Raw genomic sequence first — 23,373 nt, 5'->3', positions numbered from 1 at the left:
AGGATCTCCCTGAAACCCTTCTCAGCTATTTTTTTTCAGAAAGCATTATCTATAGAGCAGTCTGGTTTTCACAGTTAATGGTAATAAAACTCCCTGGACTTCGTGTGTGAAGGTTCTGATGCATAAAAACTAAACGGAAACCTTTTGGACCCAACCCATGAAACGCAGCTTGCAGACCAGGTCGGGTTTGCCAGAGAAAAATTGGTTTGTTTGTGCACCTGGTTTTAAGAGGTGGCTAGCCTGTTTTATGACCTTCTGTCAACAGCGGCTTACTTGACACTAAACTGAAAGAAGCCAAGGCTTCCAGAGAGAATGTCGTGCTGGTTTTCCAGCATTTTAGTGGCCTTAAACGTTTAAATTAAATTGCACTTGAACGAGAAGGTTCGGTGCCTCACTGAAGGAACTCCACCAAGCTTTTAGGCTGTTCGACCTCCTGCTCCCTGAGCTCCAAGTGTTGCCACAACCACAACGCCTCCAGAACTGCCCTCCATGGACCATGATGCCTCTCTCCTAATGTAGCTGGACCCAGGCCATCGTGTCCCACCGCTCCAGTGGAGAGACCAAGCTCCCCCTCTCCTCCAGTCCTTCAGCTGCAGGCTAGACTCACAGTTCCTCCACCCGCCCGCGCCGTCTCCCCCTGCCCTCTGTGCTGCCTCCTTCCTCTCCGCTCGACAGGAACCACACGAGGGGTCAAATGTCTCACCTGCGTCGGAAACGGCCCTCAGTCAATCGCATGCCAGACCTTCATTACCATTGCAATGAAGGAAAAGCTCTATCTGCCTCATCTGTTACCAATTTCGGGTGCCAGTTGCACCGTGCGCGGAGCAGGGGCGGTGCTGACAGGACCCCGGGCGCGGGGTTGGATCTGACCTCTCCCTCCAAGGGAACTGCGTCCGAGCCAATTATAATCAAGGGCCCGTGACAGGCAGGCTCTTACAGAGCCTCCTTTTTTTTTTTTTTGTGTCTCGGGCAGAAGCTGCTATTACTGTTATTGCTGCAGACAATTTTATTGGCAGTTGTTATGCCATTACTGGGGATAATGCACTCAATTCCGGAAAGGCAAACATTTCGTAATTTCTTCCAGTTTCTTCAGATCTGCCCTGAATGAGGGGGGAGGGAGGGTGATGATGGGCCCCAGCTCATCTGCCCTTTGCAGAAGAGGGAGCACCCCCACCTCCCCTCCCGCTGCACAGCGCCTCTGGAGACGAGCCGGAGACGGGCTCCAGGGGGTTTGCGCTGCCGTTTTGGGGGAAATGGGGGTTTAAGAGAAAATAGGAGATTGTTGTTTTAAAAATACCTTCGCATAAAGCCAAAGCAATATATTGACCTGCCAGCTGGGAGCAGGGTTCCGACAAGCGCTGCAGAGACGGTCAGGGAGCGTGGTTCAGCTGGTGGAGGTCAAAGGTGCCACAGTGCTGGCTCACTGACTGGAGGCTTTGTCTATGTCTTCCATCTAACTGGTGGAGCTGCAGGTTTTGTTCCTCCAGCCCGCGCGTGTCAGTGGTCTGAATTCGATCTAAACCAATAACGGAAGGTTTTGTTCTACTTTTACGAAAAGCATCGATTAAAAAAAAAAAAAAAAAGACCCATGTGGCACGGACCATCTATTCTGAAACATCTACTGCTGAATGTGTGTAAGATTAAAACGGAAAATTTCACAACAGGATTCTCGGAAGGCCCTTGACCACCCTCTGGAAGGCATGATTTCCATCTTTTCCTTGTTTTTCTAGCTCGTTTAGATGCCGTGAACGATTTGATGGTTTTCTGATATTATTCCCTTCAGAACTAATAACATTTCTTCCTCTCCAGCTTGCTGTGTAACGGCCAGACACCCAGGCAGCTTTGACAGATAAATATCTCCTAGCGGCGCAGCCTGATGACAGAAAGAATTAATTTGCGCCGTTCAATTTTTCTCAGAGGAGATTGGCTCCATTTGCACATCTCGGGGAAAATGGGCGAGGTGTTCATCAGCGCTGCGTATTCAAGATTTAGCACACTGCAGTGGGTATGGATGAAGGCAGCTTGTCCAGTTTGAACCCCAGTCGTGACCGATAATGTTCTTTATCTCATGCAGAAAGCTTTCAACACCAACAGGAGAAGACAGGTTTTCCGAAACAGTGGAGCGTTTTGTATTTGGTCTTTGCACCGTGGCCTCTTGAGTCACTGGTGTGACAGCAGGTGAAATTGTGTGGAAAATGGAAACTAGGAATCTGATGATCTGCTTAGGATGTACCCTTAGAGACTGCTGAGCTGTACAGGCTAATGAAGCGTTGATGTTCTTCCTCCACATTGGAATTGTTTTCCAGTTCCGGCACGCTGTGCTCCGAAGCACCCCTGCTCCTCTGTGTGCTGGACAGGGCCGCTCCCCTTTCACGCTGGTGCTACGTCGGACACGGGAAGCTGCAAGCATTCGTTCCCTGATCGTCTTTAGAGGCCTTGGGGGGTTTCCCGACTTCCCCTCTGGCCGTACCCTTGTCCCCCCTGGACACACTCGCAAACATGAGGGAAAGCAGCAGATCTGTCATGGGGTCGCCCCCTTGCGGGCCTGTTAACAGGGTTGTTGGATTTTTACAGGGTTGTGGTGCTGCAGCTGCTCCGCTCACTTACAATCACCCCCTCTCTCCTGCCTCTGTCGGGGGGAGCTCTCTCCCCCCTGATCCAGTTACCAGCCCTGCTTGAGTTTTCACTGCCTGATTCACTTACCAGAAAACCTGTCAGTCAGCTCCAGAAATGAGCGTTTTACTGCCAGAAAGTGATATACAGCTCAGCTCTTTGAAAGAGAGCTAGAGTATCACGGTAGGGTTTTATCCCTTTTTCTCTGCTAGACTGCTTGGCTGAGAAACCACAGCCGCATTTCATTTGAGTTAAGGGGGAAGATTAGCAGAGGTAAGTGAGATGCACTTCCCAGTGGTAGGATGGTGAAAGGCCAGGATCCTGATGAAGTCTTCAGAACCCTGAGGCAGCAGCTCGGCTGAGCGCTGAGCTGCGGAAGAGGAATGCATAAAAAAGGAAATCTCCGAACGAGCTGCTCTGGTAGTTGGCAAGAGTCTGCAGATCAGTCCAAGCTGGTGGCACCTCGTGCTGTCCTTTTCTGAAGACCTGCTGGATTCTGCAGCAGACGCACGATTTGTTGTACTGGAGGTGAGACGAGAGGCCCGGCACGCTTGGATCGAGTGTGTGTGTGTGTGTCTCTTGGTGTCCAAACACGAGCCGCGCTCCTGCACAGGGAGAGAGCCAGAAGAGCAGATGGTAAAGCACTTGATTCAGGAAAAGTTAGTCACACTCCTGCGTCTCTAATTGAATTACCGTTGACAGTGCACAGCAGGCTTAGTGGGTGATCTACTGCAGAAGTCCACAATGAACCCAGCAGAGAGGACACTGGTGTGTGTGTGCGTGTTTATGTTTTCCGTGTATGATATAGAGGGCCGGCCTTTTTCCCTAAAATCAATTACCGCCTCTCAGAGCCGGGTAGGGGTGAGGCACATCCTGCAGGTCAGAGGCTGGAATGACAGCAGCACCTGGGAGATGGGACAGGAGTGTAAAGCCATCCGCACTTTCCTGACCCTGGCGAGCACATGAAAGACGAGCGCGGGGCTCATCAGCTGCCCGGGCACAGGGCAGCACTAAATCACTGGAGCAGCTTCTCCCTCTTCATTAGACACATCCCGCCCGCTCGCCACCCGATACGCCATGGGGCAGCCCCCTCCGGGTTCCTCAAAGCACCCCCTGCATGGAGCAGCAGAACCGTTCCCCTGCCGCCTGGGGGGCTGTGTGCAGGCTGCGCTCTGCCGTGGGGAAGAAATAACCTGTCGCACACGGGAAGCTTGCAGGCTCCCTCAGGGCAAACCTTTACCATCACTGCTGCTGGTGATGGTATCAAAGTGGGGGATACATATGGGACAAGGGTCTGCTTTACCTCCCCTTGCAGTTCTTTCTTCGTAAATAACGACTCTTCACTTCTTACAGTCTGGAAAAAATACTACATTCTGATAATCTTCTTCTAAATATATGAGAACAGAAATAAAAGTGTATTTCATTCACTACAAATATTGCACTTTTTCCTGAACTCATGTAATGGTATGCTGGGTTTAGATGCCTTTGAAAAAACAATCATAAACTTGCCTTCCATTGTAGTCTCTGGACCAGGGAAGCCAGAGTTTCCATATTTGAGGGTTTCTAGATTATTTTGCATGTCATTTCCATGGCTGGCCTTCAGTTCCGTCTAATATCCCTCCATGTTGTTCGGGGAGAAAAGGAAGGAGGGCTGATCCAGGGTCTTTCAGCTCAAGCGTCAGCCGTGAGGAAAGATGTCGTCCCGACAGTGTGGCGCTTGTCAAACTGTCTGTCTGTGCTTTCACCACTGGATCCTCTCCAAACCAACAGGCCACCCTTGCAAACAAGGCACAAGGGCTGCATTTCTGGGACACTTTACCCCAAGGGTTGCAGGAGTATGGAACAAGCTACACTGCCATGCTGTTGAAGCTGATACCCTAGCTTCTTTCAAGAAATGGCCGGATGAGATCATCAGATCAATTAACTACTAACTGCCAGATGGGCCAAATGGCCTCCTCTTGTTTGTAACTGTTCTCATGGCTTTTTTTTAAACCTTGCCAGTGGAGTCTTACCCCCTCCCTCCTCTTGTCCACACACTCTCCTGCTGGGCTCGTTGCCTGGTGGAGAGATCAGAGGCTCACACCAGAGCAGAGCAGGGAGCCTGTGGGAGACACACACACACACACACGCGAGCTGGTCTTGATTGACGGTCAGGGTCAGAATGTGGAAAGCATTTGTTGGCACTTGTTGGATCCTGGCGACTTGCTGACAGCTCCACAGTTCGCACCCCTTTCACAGGGGCTGGGCCTGTAGAGAACCAAGTCCAGGGGAAAAAAACATCTCCATGAGGTGTAAATAAGAAAGGGGGGCGTTAAGAGTAAAGAGATGTTAAGGGAGCTGAATAAAACCCTCGATCAAGAGAAAAGAGAATCATTGAACTCCGTCTCTGTAAGGTGTCCATCTGTGCAGTGATCTCCTGCGATGGGGACAAGTCTCTCCTGTCTCATTAAGACCAGACTAGGACCAGTGGTGGTGTGAGAAAAGCTATATTGTCCAGAAATGGAATGAAATGAGATCAGCTTGCATGCACACAGTCCACCTGGCAGTTTGCAGTCTCTTCACCATTTGGCTACAAGCGTGCACCACTTGTCTGAGTTCTCTATTTTTCCTTTTGCCCTTTTCTGCAACAACGCCGCTCTGGACCAGCACTCGGGTCCCGGCCGCTCGCCACGCCCCAGGGCCAGTGAGGGATGGCGTCGGTCTCGGGGCGAGCCCCGGCAGAACACCACAGGCTCGGCCGGGTTGGGGTGGGGGGGTGGGACCCCAGCCCACGTAAATAAAGGCACGCTTAGAGGAGGTGGCCACAGTGCCTGGAGCTGCAGGGCTTGGCAGCACATGTTAACAGGACGTGCTGCAGGGCTGTCAGAGCTGCCTGCCCCCAAGAGCTGGAATCCCTAGGCAGGGCAGTAGGCTGACATTGCCCCCCCCCACCCCACCACTGACACGTGACTGTCAAGCCCCCACTTAACCTCTCAGGCCGGTCATTTGTTCGCAAATTTGCAGTAAGACGGCTCACGTGGAGTCAATAAGAAGACATCCTAGACTATTTTCTCTCACATATCAAAGCCTGGGCTTCCTTCCCTGGAGCAGTGCGTTGGAGTACTCCTGGGTTTCTCTTTGCGCCTGTAGTGAGAGACACCAATGAATTCTTATCTCATCGGCTCTGCTTCAGCTCCCTCTTGTACAGTAACTACGCTTACTTGACCTGCTGCATTCATATAAGGTGCCTGGCTCTTGAACCGGGAACAATTTCCGGACTATTTTGCTTTTCGTAAACAAAAACCTTTGCAGTTCTTAAAATGCAACCTGGTGGTTTAAAACTCTGTTTTAAATTGTGAGTTTAATTTAGTGATAGAAATCCGTGCTCTAAGTTCAGCACGGCATCGCAGTCACAGAGAAATGAGGCGTCCACCAAGCACGTTGTCCAGTCTGAACCTTTCGGCAGAGGGCTGCACGAGTGTTTCAATGCTCTGTGGCTCGAGTCCTTCGGATTACACAAAGGATTTGTCCTGAGGGCACAGCGGTATCGCACATTACTATCACAGCAGCGGTGTTTATTACAGGCTGGGACAGCAGCAGTGGTTGTCAAGGAATGTCAGGTGTCAGTCTCACCTCATCTTCGGTTACTCGTGCAAAGAGAGGATGAGCCCAGCCTGTGGGGGACGCCCGCTGTGCCCGGGGACAGGGATGCCTGATGTTCACAGGCCAAGTCCCAGGGTGTCCCTGTGGGGAGAGGGCTCCAATCGAGCTATTTAACAGTCCTGCTTTTCGCATTACCCCGCTGGGCGTAATTCAATTTCTCCCACAGCTGGTTTTACTTTAGCTTTACAACACCATTCAGTCACATCCTATAAGCTGACCCGATAAATAACCTTTTTTATTGGGTTTGAAGACAAAATACAACCCATGTAAATCTAGTCTGACCGGCCTCCGCCGGTCCATACATTGGTCACTGAGACAGCAGTCCCAGCTTGTACTTGGTCAGTGAGCCTGCAGAGCACACGGAAAACAAGACACACAAAATAAAAAAAAAGACAATAAAAAAACCTGCACAGCTTCTGCCACCCAACACACCGCTCCGGTGAAGAATTGACACAGTGCCTTCACATTTACCACGCATTCTCGGGGTACGTGCATGGCTTTGTACTTGCACACGCCCTAAACAAATTCCTTTGTGAGATAATACCATACTAGACTGTGTCCGTATCGCATTGCTGCCCACCTGTCGTTTCCCCAGCACTCTGCTTGCGCTCACATGACTGTTACATTGAACAGCAGTGTCGTTACAGGATTTGCTTTCTTCCTCTCTGCTTGGGCTGATAGAACCCGTTAAAGGATTCGCCTGCTGCTCTGTGTTGACAGCCCTTTGGACGGATCGTGTTTGCCCTCTTCCAGGGCAACAGCTGGCCAGAGGAGCCTGCGCCCGCTGATGGTCCTGTGTCTCTGGCCAGATGCCCGAGTCCTGGTTTAGAGACGTGCGTCTATTTCCAGCACGCTGACATGAAACCCAGACCTTCCTTCTCCCTTCTTGTCCCCCGTTTAGTGCACCGAGGAGCATGCTGGGCAGGACTGTGGAGGCCAGAGCTCTCTTGTTCCTTTAATTCCACAACTTTGTGGAAGAGAGCTGGAGGTTGGAAATGACTGCACTGCAGCCGTTTGCATAAGTATGTTTCAACATTAAAACTGCTCTCGGGTCGCTGATGTTTCGGTGCTCTTGTTAAGATTCCTCGTTCTTGTTTTGCCAGTAAAGTGGAGAGTAATGTTTGTACCATGTGCGAGGTGCCTCTGGTGAAAGTGAAAAGGAGGGCAGCCCACAACCTTTTGTGCAACTTTTTTATTTCTGTCTCTGTGCTAAACCCCTGTCTCAGATTCCTCTCCGAGCAAAAGGATTCAATTAAGGACACGTCTTGTGTTTTGAGTGTCTGCTGTTTTGCGACATCCTCCATCTCAGCACTTCCAGTGAACCCAGAGCATCGTGAGTAAATAAACGCTTCTCTCCTGTTCTGCGCAATTTTGTTTGTTGCCGTTTCTGTGGGAATGTTTCTGGCCCAAACGTTTCGCTCTGATTTTGTTGTACGTATCAAGCAGTGAAGATGAAAACAGCTCCGCATTATAAAACCCAGATGTCTGAGTGTGTTTAATGTGACCTAAGCAATTTTGTCCTGTCAAATACGTGAAATCACATTGCATTATTTTTCCTATGGGCCTGCCAGTACCAAAGCTCTCTTTATTTGTTCTCAGTGACTGGTAGCCTGGAATTACTTCACGTACAATAGGAAGTAATGAAGTGAGACTATGATGCAGTTGCACTGTGTGGGGAGTTGCGCTGTTACTTTAAGAAATGGAATGGAGATGAAAGGCACAAACACAGCATCTGTGCTTAACCCATATCACAAAATCTATGTAGATGAACCAACACACATCACACTTAATAATAACGTAAAGGATCTGCGTCTGTGGCTGGTAGGTTGCTGGTTCGTATCCCCCAGTCAGCAGAGGAATCCTACTCCATTGGGCCCCTGAGCAAGGCCCTTAAACCCAACTGCTCCAGGGGTGACGTATAAATGTTTGACCCTGTGCTCTGACCCCCAGCTTCTCTCCCTGTCTGTGTGTCTCATGGAGAGCAAGTTGGGGTCTGCAAAAAGACAAATTTCTAATACAGGAAATTGTATATGGCCAATACAGTGATCTTATCTTATGAGTTTCCTCAGGGATGCCAGAGTCCAATAGTTTGTAGAGCCTTTGGTAGCAACTAGAACTCAAACCATCTTGCTATCACTAGCCAGTCATTTCTTATAGACGTCTGATGGCTAGTTTCTCCTTTCCTCCATGCTGATATACTGGCTCTGCCCCACCCCCAGGCTGCATTCCGAAATATTTTACCCTGCAATCTTGGATGACATCAACCGCAATGGATGTCTGGATCAGGTTCAATCTCAGGTTCAATCTCTCTGAATCTAGAACCCTCCCAGTCTCACGATCGGCCTCTCTGAATCGAGAACTCGCCCAGTCTCAGGATCAGCCTCTCTGAAACAAGAAATCATTCTGAAACACGTCCTCCAAAAACACCGAGACATGCTTGCGTGTGTCAATGCAGTTTCCCAAAGGAAGCTCGTTTTGGAGGGCAGGTATGGTGACAGGGGAGCTTTCTCCTAACATCACTGTTTATTTGCATTAAGATGTTGTTTAGCAGCCGTTTTTTTACATCAATATTTGTTTCATATTATCATCGGTTCCAAAGTATTCTACCTGTAAAACGTGCTTAGATGAAGAGTAATACCAACAACCCAGACTTAGTCAAAATCTCATCTTGAAATAAGTAAGCCCACTTTAAACCTTGCAAATTAATGACCTGTTATTTCGGCATTTCAAGGGGAGTGAGTAATGAAAGCCAGACCTCTAATCACAGCTCTCCGAGCCCAGAGAGTGAACAGCCTGTCATCTGTAGGCAGGGAGAAGACAGGTGGATCTCGTTTGGCGCGATGGGAAGTCACGTGGAGAGAGGGGGGTGGGAAAGAGCAAATTGATTAGACAGGTGCATATTGTTGACACATGGTTATCAGAGCAAAACCAATTACTTGGGGATTGAATTTATGGGCCTCTGACAAATAGGGGGCATGGTGCCGGGGCATGTCACCATCGGTTAAACTCACGCGGCGGACATTCCGCAATTGGCTCGCTTGATTGGAGTCCGTGGACGCCGCGTGGGTCGTTTAAATAATGATGCGCCCGAGCGGTTTGAGATGTAACGATACGTTTTACCGGGGGCCTCTCCCTCCACGGGGGGGCTGCGGCGGCGGCACAGACGTTACCCTCCTGGCTCGCGGAGAGTCCCTGGCAGCTCAAATTGTGTTTTCGGTTTTCCCCCTCCTTCGGGAAACGAGCCATTTCCCCGCGGTTAAGGTCATTCTCATTCCTGAAAACTGGCAGTTCAGGCGTCGGGGGGGGCGAAAATAGCCCCACTCCTTAAAGAGCAGGGAGACGACGACGGCACCAGGGAAAGTCCGAAGAGAAGCCTGAGGGAGACTGAAACGTTATAAAAGAGGGTTTCGCCTACAATCCGACACGCACCCGGGAGATGAGCGCCGAAGGAAACGGACAGACACATCCGATTAGTTATTTACTTTGTTCTTTATTGTGTCCCGGGGGAGAAAGAGAACTGTTACGAATTCGTTAATGATTCTGGTTGTGAAATATGTATATATACACGCTTCCTTGCGGTTTGGCTGTGGAGAGGGAGCTGAGCTCTTATCGGGGAGCCTGCGTTCCGCGTTTGAAAACATCCTGCCAGTCATCTCGATGTTCGAGGTCTTTATTGGAACACGATGTGAGAGGCTGGCGGACGCTCAGCCTCAACACGGTCTTAAAAACCTGGCAGCACTTCAAGAGATCCGTTTACCTATTTGTTCCACGTTGCTCTGCTGTTGAAGCCCTCTTTGTGTTTTGGGGGGGCAAGTAGAGAGACTCCCTGCCAAGCACCGACCCACCCTTCTCAGTCAATGAGCTGCGTAGATCCCTCCTAATAAATAACCCTCCCCGGTATTAATGTCCCTTTGATATGGTCTCTCCCTCCGGTCTAACTAAACTGAACAAATTCTGTAATTGCTTGTGCTCAACGAGCCCCTGTGCCCGCAGGAGACGAGCACAGAAGTGCCATTGACTCACTTCAGGCACGAAAAACACGTGTTTGGACAGCAGTGGGAGCATCGATTAGTCTTTACTGGCGTTACAACACAGTATTTACGTTCCCGGTGTTCCCGGGACTCGTCTTCAGTGCTTCATGTATTGGTTAATACTCGACTCGTGTCTCTTCTGTTCATAACGGAGGCGAGTGTAGCTTCAGCGCAAACCCGGTACGAATGTTGCGCGTTTGTTGTCAAGAGCCGTTCAGAGCGATAGGGATTATTAAACAAAAACAAAAAACACATATCAAGAGTGTCATATTCGTAAATACGGTGTTGGGGTAAGTGAAGAAGACGGGTCCGCTAGAATTAATTTGTGATATTCCTCTTCTACTCGGAGTATTTGTGCACCAGCAAGACAACCAGCATACTGTAGGGTTATTGCAGCGATGGGTAATACTTGTGCCGTCAGCTTTCAAACCCGATTAATAGAAATCAAGACTTACTTCCTGCGCAGATTACAGTGAGTTTTAAAATGACTTTTTTTTTTCTTCCTACATCTAAATCACCGCGGGCAGTTTCCCGAAACTGTTTCAGCCGGGCCCTAAACTGCAAAGGGAAAGTAGATACGAGTCCTCCAACTCGCCCATCAGACGGTAAGCAGTCGGGATGCAGGTTCCCTGTATTGGTAGCGGCTTCTAGTCGGTGAAGAATATTGAGCGCTGGTGAGTCGAATTCCGTAAGGAATGGTTTTAGCGTCACGGAGAAAAAAAAAGTTATTGCATTACCTCGAGATAATAATGCACTAATTGCCTTCCGTATCAAAGCCCCAGCCCTTTAGAACAGGTTTAGAACTGCGATTTGTTTTTTCTTCCAGTGGTGCTGTATAGGCGGCGCAAGCGGCACGCGTTTTTAATCCCACTTCTTTCCTCCTGGAGCCTGGCTGCGATTGCACCTCCTTGCTGTGGAACTTGCACACCAGCTCTATTACACGAAATACGATCCGTGTTGATTTTTCTATATGAAAATCAAGATCGCTTGACAAATCCGCCGACCCGACCCATGCATGTCGTGAGAGGCGGTTTTTCTGTACCGCGAGAAGGAGCGCGTCTCCTTGCGGGTCCTGCGCGTCTAGCATTTCAGCAAGGAGAGCTTGCCAAGAGCAGAGGCCCCTTGAGTTCAACCTATCTGGCAATCTGCAGGAAGAGGTAAACTGTGGAATTATTTAAGAGAAGGCGAGTTTAGATTGTCGCATGAACGGTGTAAACACCACTGTTTAAATATCAAATGTGTTGGTCTCTCTGGAGAGAGGAAGAAAACGCTCCCTGATGCACAACTCGCACGTGAATTGGCCACTAGAGACTCAAAGCGCGGCGTGTGCCGTGTGCAGGACACGCAGGTATGTTTCAAAGCTGAGGATTTGGAGAGGCTCGTGATGTGTACTACACGCTTTTTTTCGTGGGTCTTTTCCCATCAGAGAGCTTAGCGTTGCCCCCTCACCCGAGGACAGGGTGTGACCCCACAATTCGTTTCTGACTGGCCCGACCCGGCCTGCTCGTGGCTGGCCGCTCCTGACCGCTCCAGAAGAAAGACCTGCTGAAACAAGCAGGTGGTGTGACCTCAAGACCCCCTGGACCTGCTGCTGCTGCTGTACCGGCTGGAAGTCGTTCTCTGGGCCCTGGACGGTTTCCGAGGCGCTGAGAGTGTGGTCTGGGGGGCCACGCTCTTGAGAAGAGGGGCTCTTTGGGGGGGGGGGAGGGTAGTAAACGAGCCCATGCCTTCTCCTCTGGGAGGGGCTGCGGTTCCAGGCACACTGCCTGTAGGAAAGGTTAGGATCGATGTGGTTCCATTAAAATATCCCTGGAACCTTCATCTCATTCCCGGGGCATTCCACAGTCCCATTCCGACCTCAGGAATGGGTTACTGAAGGGGGACGGAGGGGAAGCCTTCCCTGCGTTTACTGCTCGCCTCGCTACATGCAGTAGAGGTCTACTGAGGCTTCATCCCTCTGATCTCCTCCCCGCGGAGAGCTGGTGTGTGGGGAGAGTACTGGTGCACTCTGGCTGCTGTCACATCATCCAGGTGGGGGCTACACAGGTGGTGGAGGGGATCCCCATTACCTGTAAAGCGCTTTGAGTGGAGTGTCCAGAAAAGTGCTATATAAGTGTTAGCAATTATTATTATTATTATTATTCATGGTTTTTGACATCATAGTCAGGAATGGGAGGTGCCAACACGTCTCCTTAGATATCTGCCCTTCACAGGTACGGTCTGGGGCTGTTTGGGCTCTGCCGACACACTCGCTCCATCCCCCCCTCCTGCACGGTGGAACCAGATCGAGAAACCGGACTCCGGCCGGCCTCTTGGCCGCGGTGTCGGATCCATCCCGTTACTCAGTCTAACCTCCCTGCCACAGGGTGAGAGCGTGACCGCAGAGCTCGTGAGCCCCCTGCTCCGTCGTCCCTGACCCACGAGGACAAGGTCGTGCCCGGCTTTCTAGAAGGATGCATTTGCAGAAAAATAACGAAAAAAACCTCATTTATTTAACATTTTGCTGTAATTTATGTACAGTGTATTTAAAATGTACAAAGTGCAGAGAACAAGAATGCATAGTCTTATTTACATGTGGCATAACTCGAATTATGATACATCTTTTTTTTGGCAGGTGTGGACTATGCTTTCTAGGTCATAGAAAATGTAAAAATGCCTACAGGTTAATACGAAATACTAACAGGAAACCTCTAGTGGTTATTTTTAATCTCTAAAGGGCACTTAAGTAAGAGCGTAATTTCTTCATTCATTACTATTTATAAGCAACCTGATTGTCACTAGGATTAGCTTACCTCAAGCAGCCTTAAGTTGTTTACAGTCATTGTAAATATGCACCTGTTAAGGTCTTAAAGCCTTCGTTTCGCTTTTGCGAAAATGAGCTCTGTCATGCTGGTCCAGCCCTCTCCCCTGGCACACGAGGTGAGTTTGTGAACTCGGTCTGCTTGTCTTGTTGCGTCACGTCCCAGAGAGTCCCTCTTCCACCCGCGTCCTGACGTGCTGGGCGCCTTGGCCGCACCGAACCCGAACCCGCGGCCCGGCGGGGCGATCAGAGGCAGTGGTTGATGGCGGGGTGCCAGGGTGTCTGAGAGAGCAGGCCGTCGGGAGGCGTCAGGGACACGCCGCTGGCCAGCTTGAGGTGCCTGGTCACGCTGGCCAAGTGAGGGGGCACGGGCAGGCTGTAGCTGTAGAGGGAGCAGGGCGGGGGGGCGTGGCGCAGGGCGGGCGGGGGCAGGCCCTGCAGGCGGAGGGCCGAGACTCCGGGGGGGGACACCTGGAAGCACTGGCCCCTGCAGTCCGGCTCTTTCTGGCCCCGCAGGGATGGCAGCAGAGAGAAGTCGGAGAGGGACCTCACCCCCGGGGGCTCCTGCAGCCTGTCGGCTCCCGGGACGCTGTAGGGGCGGGGGCTCGCCACTCCGGCGGGGGGGGCCATCTTGTAGCACAGAGGGAGGGCCATGCTGTGCAGGCATGTGTCCGAGCAGGGCAGGCCCAAGGGGAAGGATTGAGGCGAGCAGGAGGGAGAAGACAGGGCTCCGCAGCTCGAGGGGGGCCGGCAGCTCCCGTCTGCAGAATAGACAGAGAATGTGGTCCACGCTCATGAACCCGTCTTCATACAGACAGCTTGCTACACCACCCTGAGAGAGCGATAACTAACACTGGTATTCTGGCGGGGGGGAAGAACTTTAATCCATCCTACTGTAAATTTACAATCAATTAAGCAACTGATTAACAACTTACCTGTCCTCCTCTGAAGGAAAGGTGTAATTTTAACAAAAAAGCCCCCCCTAGTAATTTCAATCAGTCCATCAATCAGCACTGCAGATACTTGAAGCTTTGTCCACCTGAACGTGGAGCACGCCACTGCACGGTCTCACTATAACAGGGAAGGACCCCCGGTACGAAGACCCCTTTCCTCTGTCTAGGAAAGCTGGTAAACGAGGACAAAAGCAAAACCGCCCTCTTTGAATGAATTAATGTCGTTCTCACTTTGGGGGTCCAAGGCAAACGGCTTGAAATCCAGGCTGAGTGGACCCCTCCAGGGATAAGACTCCAAGATCCCGTCCAGGACGCCCCTGCGGACACAGAGGAGGAGCGGTGTTTGTAGGGCAAAGACGGGCTTGGCCTCAAGCTGATCATGGTAGCGGGTGCCTGCAGCAGCAGTGAGTGGCATTAAATGTGAAAATGTCAGTATTTGTTCCATGAGGCATTTAAAAGACTTTCAAAGGCTTATGTGAAGAGAAGCATTTCCCACAATATCACAGCTAAGTTGTTCAAAATAAATCTGTTCTGGTAGAGTGCACGGGTTTGGAGTAGACAATGCTCAACAAATGATCTGCTTGTTACAACAGCTGCCTGTTGCAGAAGCAACTGGATAGATGGTTTACCAGTGATTTACGTTCCATCCTTGGTTCTGGAGGAACACTGTCACTGCTGGCTTCCAGCTGAGCTCCTAATCACCAGTGCCTTATCTAATCACCAGTGCCTTAAATTGATCTTTCTTGTTTAGACTCTTGGCTTATGTGGTTTTCTGCTCTTGGGATTCAAAAACACCCCAGTTTGGGTTCCAGCACCTTCGCCACACTGATCACTGCATGATCTGCCCTCGATTAGACTTACAGGACAGCTACAAAGCCCCTTCAAAACTCTTTTTGAGCCGAAAACAAATTTTCAAATGTGCCACGGGCCGAGAAGAGAGCTGAAATGAATCGGCCGTGGTGACGGACTTGGGGGTGAAAAGCAGAAGGGACAGGTGTCCCTCAGGAGACGGGATTAGGAACTGCCTTCCTGCCTGTTGCTCTGGTAGCTCTCGGGCACGAACCTTAACCCAGGACAGGATTCCCAGAGGGGAACGTGAACAAGCTGTAAGAAAAACAATGAACTGCCTCTGTATTGCAGTCTCTCGCCTTCTAAAGATTGACATGTAATGTAAAATAAAAGGGAGCTTTTCTATTGCTGGACTTTGCCCTGACTCCCACTTTCCAACATTGCAACCCACACACAACCACCCTGGCCTGTTCTACAGCATTTCCAGACTCGAGGGCAAAAACAGTACCTGTTCCTTCCAGGGTCTCTAAATCCTTTAGCAAAGGGGTTTCTGTCAATCTTCAGCTTTGTGATCTGGTGGCGGAAGCACAGAAAAGAAACGGGGTCGGATATTATTGAGACTTCGTGGGCATGATTCATCTCGAAGCCCGCTGGCGTCGTCGGGAGCAGAATTCATGAACGACTAGAAAAGGAAGCATTTTAAAGAGGCCTATAAGCAGGGATATTATTGCGCTACAGACCGCTGCCTTGTCAGAGGGGCAAGGCTTTGAAACGTGCTCCTCCGACCGTCAACAGGCTTCCTTCCGTAAGAAGTAATTGATCTCGACTGATGCTGGATTTCCTCCTTATTCCACGCAGTGTGTTTTATCTCCAGGCCTCTGCGGGGCGCCCCGCTCTTGGCCCAGTTTAAAGGCAGTGGCTAAAATCCTTACTGGAACCATCATATCTAATCAAACCAGCCTCCCCTGCACCCAGCTGGCGGGTCAAAGCTTGAGATTTCGCCCGGGGAGACGCTGTTTGCCAAATCCGAGCTCCCCCCCTCTCTTCTCTCCCTGCTCGGGTCTGCCGCTGTGACCGTGAACTGGGCGCACAGGTTGATGAGCCAGCCCTGGGTTAAGCCGGAGTCCTCATGAAATTGCGGTTGTTCCGCTGCTCCAGCGGTATAGACGGAACACAAAAGCGAATCAAACGGAATTTCCGTTGAAAGCGGACGGGGCGGAAGCCCTGATAAAATGAACAATTCGTTTATGTGACACAGTCGACCGGTGACAGGACCAATCACAATCACGAACAAACAATCGCAGGGGACAGGAGCAGTTAATCGATACGAGAACTGCACGGGAAGGTGATCGGAATCGCCCAGCCAATCAATTCGGATCGATCACTTCCCCGCGCTGAGCCGCGCTGTCCAGCTGTACTCACAATCACAGTGCAGACCTGACTGAAACATTAGTCATAAATGCCGCACACGACCATAACGCAAAATGCTCATTATCCTCTAGGATCGCAGGAACCGTTCTGGACGACACCCCGATTTCTAATCGTGTTCCTTCTGAACTGAAGGATGAACGGGTTTTTTTTTCTAATAAAAAAGACCGTGCGTACAGAGTATTATCAATTAAATTATGAGGTCTATCCATGATTCGTTACTGTTATCGTTGCCCGACACGAAACTTTCTTTTTTCCCAGCCAGAGGGTTTTACAATACAGAAGTACTGGGCAGGTGTGGTCACAATCACATTTCTGTTGTTTTGATTCGTTAGTATGTGTTAAGTGAATTAACACGGGCGGCATAAAGAAAGCGTAAATAATGACGAACGACAGCTCGACGCGATTGAACACTGGAGCGCGCCGGAAGCCCGGGCCCGGGCCCGCACGGTACCTGCTGGTTCTGGTAGGCGGTGACGGTGGTGAACTCGGTCTCGGGGAAGGAGAAGGTGCGCACGCCCTGGGCCGGCAGGGACTGGATCTGCGACAGGTCGAACCGGGGGTCGTGCTCAATCACGTGCACGCGGGGTCTGTACTTGTGCATCGACTGCAGTATGATCTGGAGCGACACATGAAATCCGGAATCGGTGAAAACGTCAGGTAACATAGTCCCGCAGTGTCCTTTAATTAAGACTTTTAAATAAAACAGACTTTAATTATAACTTGGAACATTAACCTATTTTAACCAATGTAGTTGTAATCAACTGTTATAACTAATTATTACCATTAAATGCGTTATACCAATTTGCACATGTCTTATTCACAGTGCTTTACATTTTTAATGTTTTTTTTTGTTTTCACCCGGTAACTAAAATATTTCTCCTATCGATCTACACGATCGGAAAACGCCCGTTTTCATTTTGTTCTTCGGTTAAAAAAAATCACTCCAGGCACAACAAATATTTAAATCGCGGCCTCCAGGCCGTAGTATAAATAGCAATGCTGGCCACCTGAAATCAAAGCGATAAACGGCGCCTGTTCTCGACTTTTCCTCTGACGGCGGAGAAAGGAAACGTAGCGGAAGAGAAGAGAGTAAAGAGGGGAGTCGTGGCGAAACCCACGTGGCCCTTGTCGTCCATCTCGTTGTTGGTCAGCTTGACCCTGTCGAAGCTGATGATCTGCCGCATCCAGGTCTCCCCGGAGCACGGCGAGTCCGGATGCACATACAGGCGCGGCGTGATGCACGAGTGGTCCGTGTTCCCCGCCACCATCCACTGCGAGCTGTGATAGACGTACCTGCGGGCAGGGACAGGTCACCAGGCTGGGAGGCGGTTTCATACTGTACTGTAACACAGAGGGCTGGCGGACCTCTGAAGCGGTTTTTACGCTTTGTTTTTTTGTTTTTTACATTACGCTTTTTCAGCATTGTCTCGTCGTTTCCAGAATTTCTAGAGGCTTTAAACGTTAAGCCGGGCGTTACGGGAAAGAGCAGATGACAACAACAACAACAACAACAACAACAACAACAACAACAACAACAACAACAACAACAAACAAACAAAAAAATAAGACCGAAACAAAAGACATTCACATTCGTCTGCTGTGATAAATGTGGAAGGCCGCAGGTGTGTTCATTGTAACTCTCTGCGCTCTTGTCTCACAGCCTTCGAGGAACACTCCAGTACATTTCTCCCCAAGACCTGCTTATTTTTTCTGTTTCTGTAAATAACACTCACGTCATATTTTCATTTCTGTGTATTACACAGTATTCGGGGTCCAGCGGTACAGGAACGGCTCGCACATGACGCCACGATTTAAAGTTACACAGTCGTTACAAATCCCCTTTAAAACAAAGGGCGTGGAGTCCGTGTGCCGCCGCGGAGCTGGAGAACGAGGACGAGACGTGCGCGATTTCTATGTAAATAACCTTTTTCTAACTTCTACCACACGACCCGATGCCCTGTTAGCGGCGTGCGTGCATTCCAGCCGCCGCTCGCGAGCTCGCTCGGACCCGGCCAAAGACAGAACGTGCTCGTGTCCAGCCTCTATTGGCAGAATAGATACCCGAGTATCTATCTATACGGAGCGATTCACGATATTATCAGCTCTTTGCACCTCTGCTGTCAGAGTAGCATTGTAAATGTTCTGAAGTTTCGCCTGTTAATATGTACAGTACCGAAAAACACAACTGCGAATATTTTCTTTACTGAGAACCAATGAAGTTATGGGTCACTGAAAGAGTCGTGCCTATACATAATTTATCCATGGGGTTTACGCACAAAGCCGAGCAGCATTATTTTATAACGATTTATTTTAACACGAACTGCTCAAAGATGATTTGACTATCCGATTCGAAATAACGACAATAATAGTGTCGTGGAATTTTGCCATGAGTAAAATCCCTAGTGATTTTCTGCATTTTCAGGGGAAAAAAAAACAGACGACTTCTGATTTGACGATCTGCTCTGTAAACGCGTCTCCAGCTCCTCATTTGCAAATCATCATTCGTTCTCGCGCCAACCATCTCCGAATTCTACTGGCCCGAGTGTTTTTTTTTCCCGTGGGTACATCGTCCGAGACGTTACTTACGGCCGACCGGTCGGAAGGCGTTACCTGTATCTCTTGGCATCCACGGGCGTGATGTCCATGGCGATGTAATACTGCCGGAACGGGTCCAGATTCCTCACTTTCACTCTCACCGAGGGGAACATTCTCCTGCAGGCCGGAGAACAGGGGCAGTCGGATGAGCTCTCCCCAGCTTCACCAGGCTGGGTGCCTCTACCATGAGGCTAAAGGGCTCAACGCTTAAAATTCACCATCTGGGCTGATCCCAAACCTGTCCCCAAGTCTGATGAGAGCAGGAGTAAGTCATATCCATACAGTATAGGGTGTATAATTTTCTTGGATGACATGGCTGCTTCATTTTAAACTATTATATCGCATTAACCTTTACAGAAGAAAACAAATACTGACTTTTCTGGCACTGTTTCTGCATCATTTAAAACAGTCCCCCCCTCAGCTCCACGCACGCACCATCCAGTATTATTTTCCCAGAGCTTTTTTATGTCACCGGCAGTGAGACACCCATGCAGGCAGGGGTACGTTCTGGACCACAGAACCCTGTTTGATCTCACGCAGCTGAAAAGGGGGACACAGATGAGCATGAACCCCTGTTTCTTTCAACCCCACAGTGGCCTCATCCCGCCTGAGTAAAGCAGACGTCCGCGACCGGGAGCGACGCTCCCTCATCCCGAGAATCCGGCCGCAGGAACTTAAGGCCCCTGCGAGGTCGGGAAAAGTAATCCGACCCCCGCTGAGCCGAAGGGCGGAGGAGAACGGCACCTGTTCTGCCGGAGCTGGGCCACGAGAGGGAAGGGGTGTCCGCAGGAATCGTTTTTTTAAACGAGGAAGGGAATGAAGGAATTGTCTGACCGGATCCGGATTCATCATCAGTGCAGTCGGCACAAAAAAAGAAAAGGACGGGAAAGGGCGGCCCGTTTTCCCCATCCGAAGCCCCACCAGAAGTTTCGGATGAGTCCGGATCCTGTGGCTGAGATGGCAGGGTGACGGACTGGGGGAGGCCGACCCCCGAGGAGCTCTCGGAGGAGCACCTGCGGGGTACAAGGGGGTCTGGAGCCAGCTGCCCAGGCACAGTGTCCAAGCCGAGCCTCGGATCCGGTAGCCAACAGCACCCCAACAGGCTGGACTGGCCTCTGGTCTCCCCTCGTTTGTTAGGAGCTCCTGGAAGAGGCACCCCTTTGCGCCCAGAGGCGTGAGTGTTGGTATGAACTCAGGGCGAGGTGTGTGAGGAGGCTCTGTGAGCGTTCTGCAGGAAGGCCCTAAAGAAGTCGGCCAGTAAGTTTAAATGCAAGAACAATTCTGTTCCAGACCTACAGCACCTCTGGAAGCCTTCCCCATTCTCCAGATCTCAACGCAAGCGTGGAGGGTTTTTTTTTTGGGGGGGGGAGGTCTAAAGAGGTTCATGGAAGATGGAGAGTGCAGTTTAATCACGTTGTGGGTAAATGTGCTGGAAAAATAGGCAACAAATCCATTTGCAAGCAGCTGGAATGCAGTTTGAGGAATAGTACTACATTTCTTGCAAGCAACAGTCATATTAGTTATTGCAGCAAATAATTTCATTTTATATAGCCTTATTAACTGTAAACAGTCACATACAACATCACTGTGGATGAATGTTTCATTGCTCAAATAATTATTTGAACTCGTCCTGCCATAAATGTTTAGAAAATGTTTAGCTAATTTATTGAACAGAATTTGTTTGACCGTTTAATGTTGTATTTATGACCAGATTTATTTTTTATTGTAATTATCATTCCATTTAGAAGAAACTTAAAAGCGTCTTGATATTTAAGCCAAGGTGGATCTAATGTGATGTTCTTGCTTTTCAGAAAACTCTTCAAAATATGCCTTCTCGTTGGCAGAGTAGTAAAGCTGTGAATATTAATTCATACTTTATTATTATAATATATCCTTCTTTGTTTATAAATGTCAAAACATAAAAATGCCCATTTTAAAAGAAGTAAAATTTAAAATTTAAGTGCAATCTAGGCCTTAAATCTGTGAACAAGTGGTCATTTATCTGGTTAAGGTAATGGGAAATAATAATTATTATTATTATTAATATTTGTTTATAATGTTCAATCTTTATCATTAGCAATCTTCCCGAAAATAAAAGGAGGTCAGAGATCTACATAAAAGTGGCGAACCAGAAGGAACCTATCTGGTGTTTGATCCGTCGGCCATCGGTCCTGAACTGCATGAGAGAAACATCTCCCGGTTCAACACCACCTCAGTACAGAACTACATTCTCTCTCCTGTGCGGCAGACAATACGCGTTTAATTTTCTAACAATTCCAAATGTAATAAGAAAAGGATCTGTGGAATTAAAGGAGACAACCTTTGATACGATGTTTTGCGGCGTTAACGATTTTTTTTTAAAGCGGGGTGTCCGAGTATCGTATTATTTCTTAATACCTGCAAAAATGTATCGCAGGGATCAATGTCTAAATAAAAGACCCACTTTTTTCAAATCATCCATGATCCCGTGAAGGCTGACCTCCTGAGCGGTTCAATGCACAAACTGTCCGAGACCTGTATTAATTTTAAAATAAGTCGACTGCTCTGCTGTTTAAGTACCTGATAACCTCCCAAAACGCAGACAGGGTGCACTGGCTTTCCCGTATTTGTAACGCTGATGCCGAAGTAATAGAAAAAGCAGACTCACAGGCTAAAACGCTCACCCCATCTAGCAAACCGAAGGTCACTTATCACTACCGGTGGAATCGCCAAAGCGTTTGAAAAGAGCAGGCGACGCACTCCTTTAGGAGTTAAAATTAGTACGGAAAACTTTTTTTTTTCCTGACAAAGCTGGTTTTAGCTGCTTTCCATTCCATAAAATCCACGTTGTCCCTGTTTTCGCCGCGATGGCGATCGTGGTCATGATAACGGCGACGCGGGGAGTTCGGGTCCGAGCCGTACAGTACCTGCCTGCCTTGGTGATGATCATCTCCGTGCCGATCTCGTGGAAGCGGTTCCACAGGTCGGAGCCCTGCAGCTCCACTCGCGCGCCGCCGGCGCCGCACTTCTCGGCCTCGGCCGTCTTCCTGAGGAGCGAGCTCACTCTTCTCCTTTTCCCTGTTCAACACATGAAGACAAAATAAAGACACAGAAGACCGCCGCAAAATGAGCTTCGAGACTGCTTTTCATCGCAAACGGCTTTCGTGATTAATTTCGTATGATTAAATGAAAGACTGGCGGGATTAAGGAATTCACTCATTCTCTTGCAGTGCGTGTCCTAATGGAACATATGTCACTGTGAGTCTGGTCATTAAAATGATACGAACACAAGTTCACTCTCTCCAGTGAACTCTAACTCAATCTAACCAGCCTGTGTTTTCAAAGTGAATTATTCTCCGTGGCGAGCAGCTCTAATGTTTTAAGTCGCGTGCGGAGGGTCGGTGATCATCTACGCGCAGGCTGTTCGGCAGTCATGAGATAAAAATACATCCAGCTCCTCTCGAGTGCTAAGTTCAACTTTCGGGGCGTCTGAAATCGCCCCCAACACACCAGGGCAGCACGCGCGCCTCGAACGACGGAAAACGCCGAGGGCAAAGACGCTATATTGTGAGGACAGGTCGCACGGTGGACAGTAGCGAGCAAGCGCCGGTCCCGGCTCACTAACCGAGCTCGTCCGCCTCGCCGATGACGGTGCAGGCCGCGGTGGTGGTCTCCTGCTCCCCGGGGTCAGCGCGGCTGCCGGCTACCCTCTCCCCTTTGCAGTCCTCGGCTTTTATCCTCTTGCAAGGCGTCTTGCCGACGAGCGCTTCCACGGAGAAAGCGTGGGCTCGCGAGCTCAGACCCTGCATTCTCGAACCCGGATTCGGAGGTCCCTCGGCTTGACGTCAGGACAGCTCGCTCACCGCACGCACAGCAGCCCGGTTCCCCCCCACCACCACCACAGATGCGCTCCCCGAAAATTGGGGAGAAAATTCAGACCGTTTCAATGGAGTCGTTGGCGGGACACCCCTCCGCTTCAGGCTGTGTGCACAGACATTTAAATCCCCGATTCATTTTCCTAATGTCTCTTAAGGGGCTGGTTAGTGGTAGGATTTCGACTCTCCACTTTTTTTTTTTCCTTTCGAGGGGAGAGACCTGCCCTCGATGCAGATCAGCAGGGCGCCAATTGGAGAGTGTAAGATGGGTTAGCAGCGTCTTCAGGAGGACTCCCCTGAACAGCAAAAAAAAAAAACTCTCAGAGGAACCTCCCGAGTTTATTTTGGAAACTGGAAGAAAAGTCGCTTGAATGACATCAGGCATCGCGAAAGAGAAAGGAGAGTAACCAGCCCGTTAGGAGTTTGTAGCTGCCTCATCCTGCTGCTGTTTTTTTTTTTTTAAATAAAATAAAATTCGATTCCGGTGTCGATTCCTCGACGGGACAAAGACTGCGTTCGTCTCAGCTTTGTAGTCTCGGTTAATCGGTTTTGCTTCTCAGAACCTCACTCCAGATTTACCAAGCAGCTGCACAGTAGCTTTCTGAAAGTCCTGTTTTTCACAGAAAGGAAGGAATAGGGGTCCCGTGTAGTGTATGTTTTAAAAT

The 23,373-nt window shown here is 49.7% G+C and overlaps 1 protein-coding gene across 1 annotated transcript; it reads right to left on the bottom strand.

The window, feature by feature from the left end:
* Nucleotides 1-12,750: 12,750 nt before the first annotated feature.
* On the bottom strand, nt 12,751-22,987 carry tbx22 (T-box transcription factor 22). The gene is made up of 8 exons (XM_006632969.3): nt 22,459-22,987; nt 21,761-21,911; nt 18,870-18,971; nt 17,378-17,552; nt 16,711-16,875; nt 15,337-15,401; nt 14,271-14,356; nt 12,751-13,847 (listed from the first exon to the last, which is right to left on the bottom strand). Exons 1-8 carry the CDS (start codon nt 22,640-22,642, stop codon nt 13,333-13,335), a joined length of 1,443 nt encoding a protein of 480 aa, XP_006633032.1. The 5' UTR covers nt 22,643-22,987; the 3' UTR covers nt 12,751-13,332.
* Between the last annotated feature and the right edge of the window lie 386 nt (nt 22,988-23,373).

Source organism: Lepisosteus oculatus, chromosome 8, assembly GCF_040954835.1.
Source record: "Lepisosteus oculatus isolate fLepOcu1 chromosome 8, fLepOcu1.hap2, whole genome shotgun sequence".
Classification (NCBI taxonomy): Eukaryota; Metazoa; Chordata; class Actinopteri; order Semionotiformes; family Lepisosteidae; genus Lepisosteus; species Lepisosteus oculatus.
The sequence above is the reverse complement of the archived record's forward strand: the minus strand, read 5'-3'. Positions and strand labels throughout refer to the sequence as shown.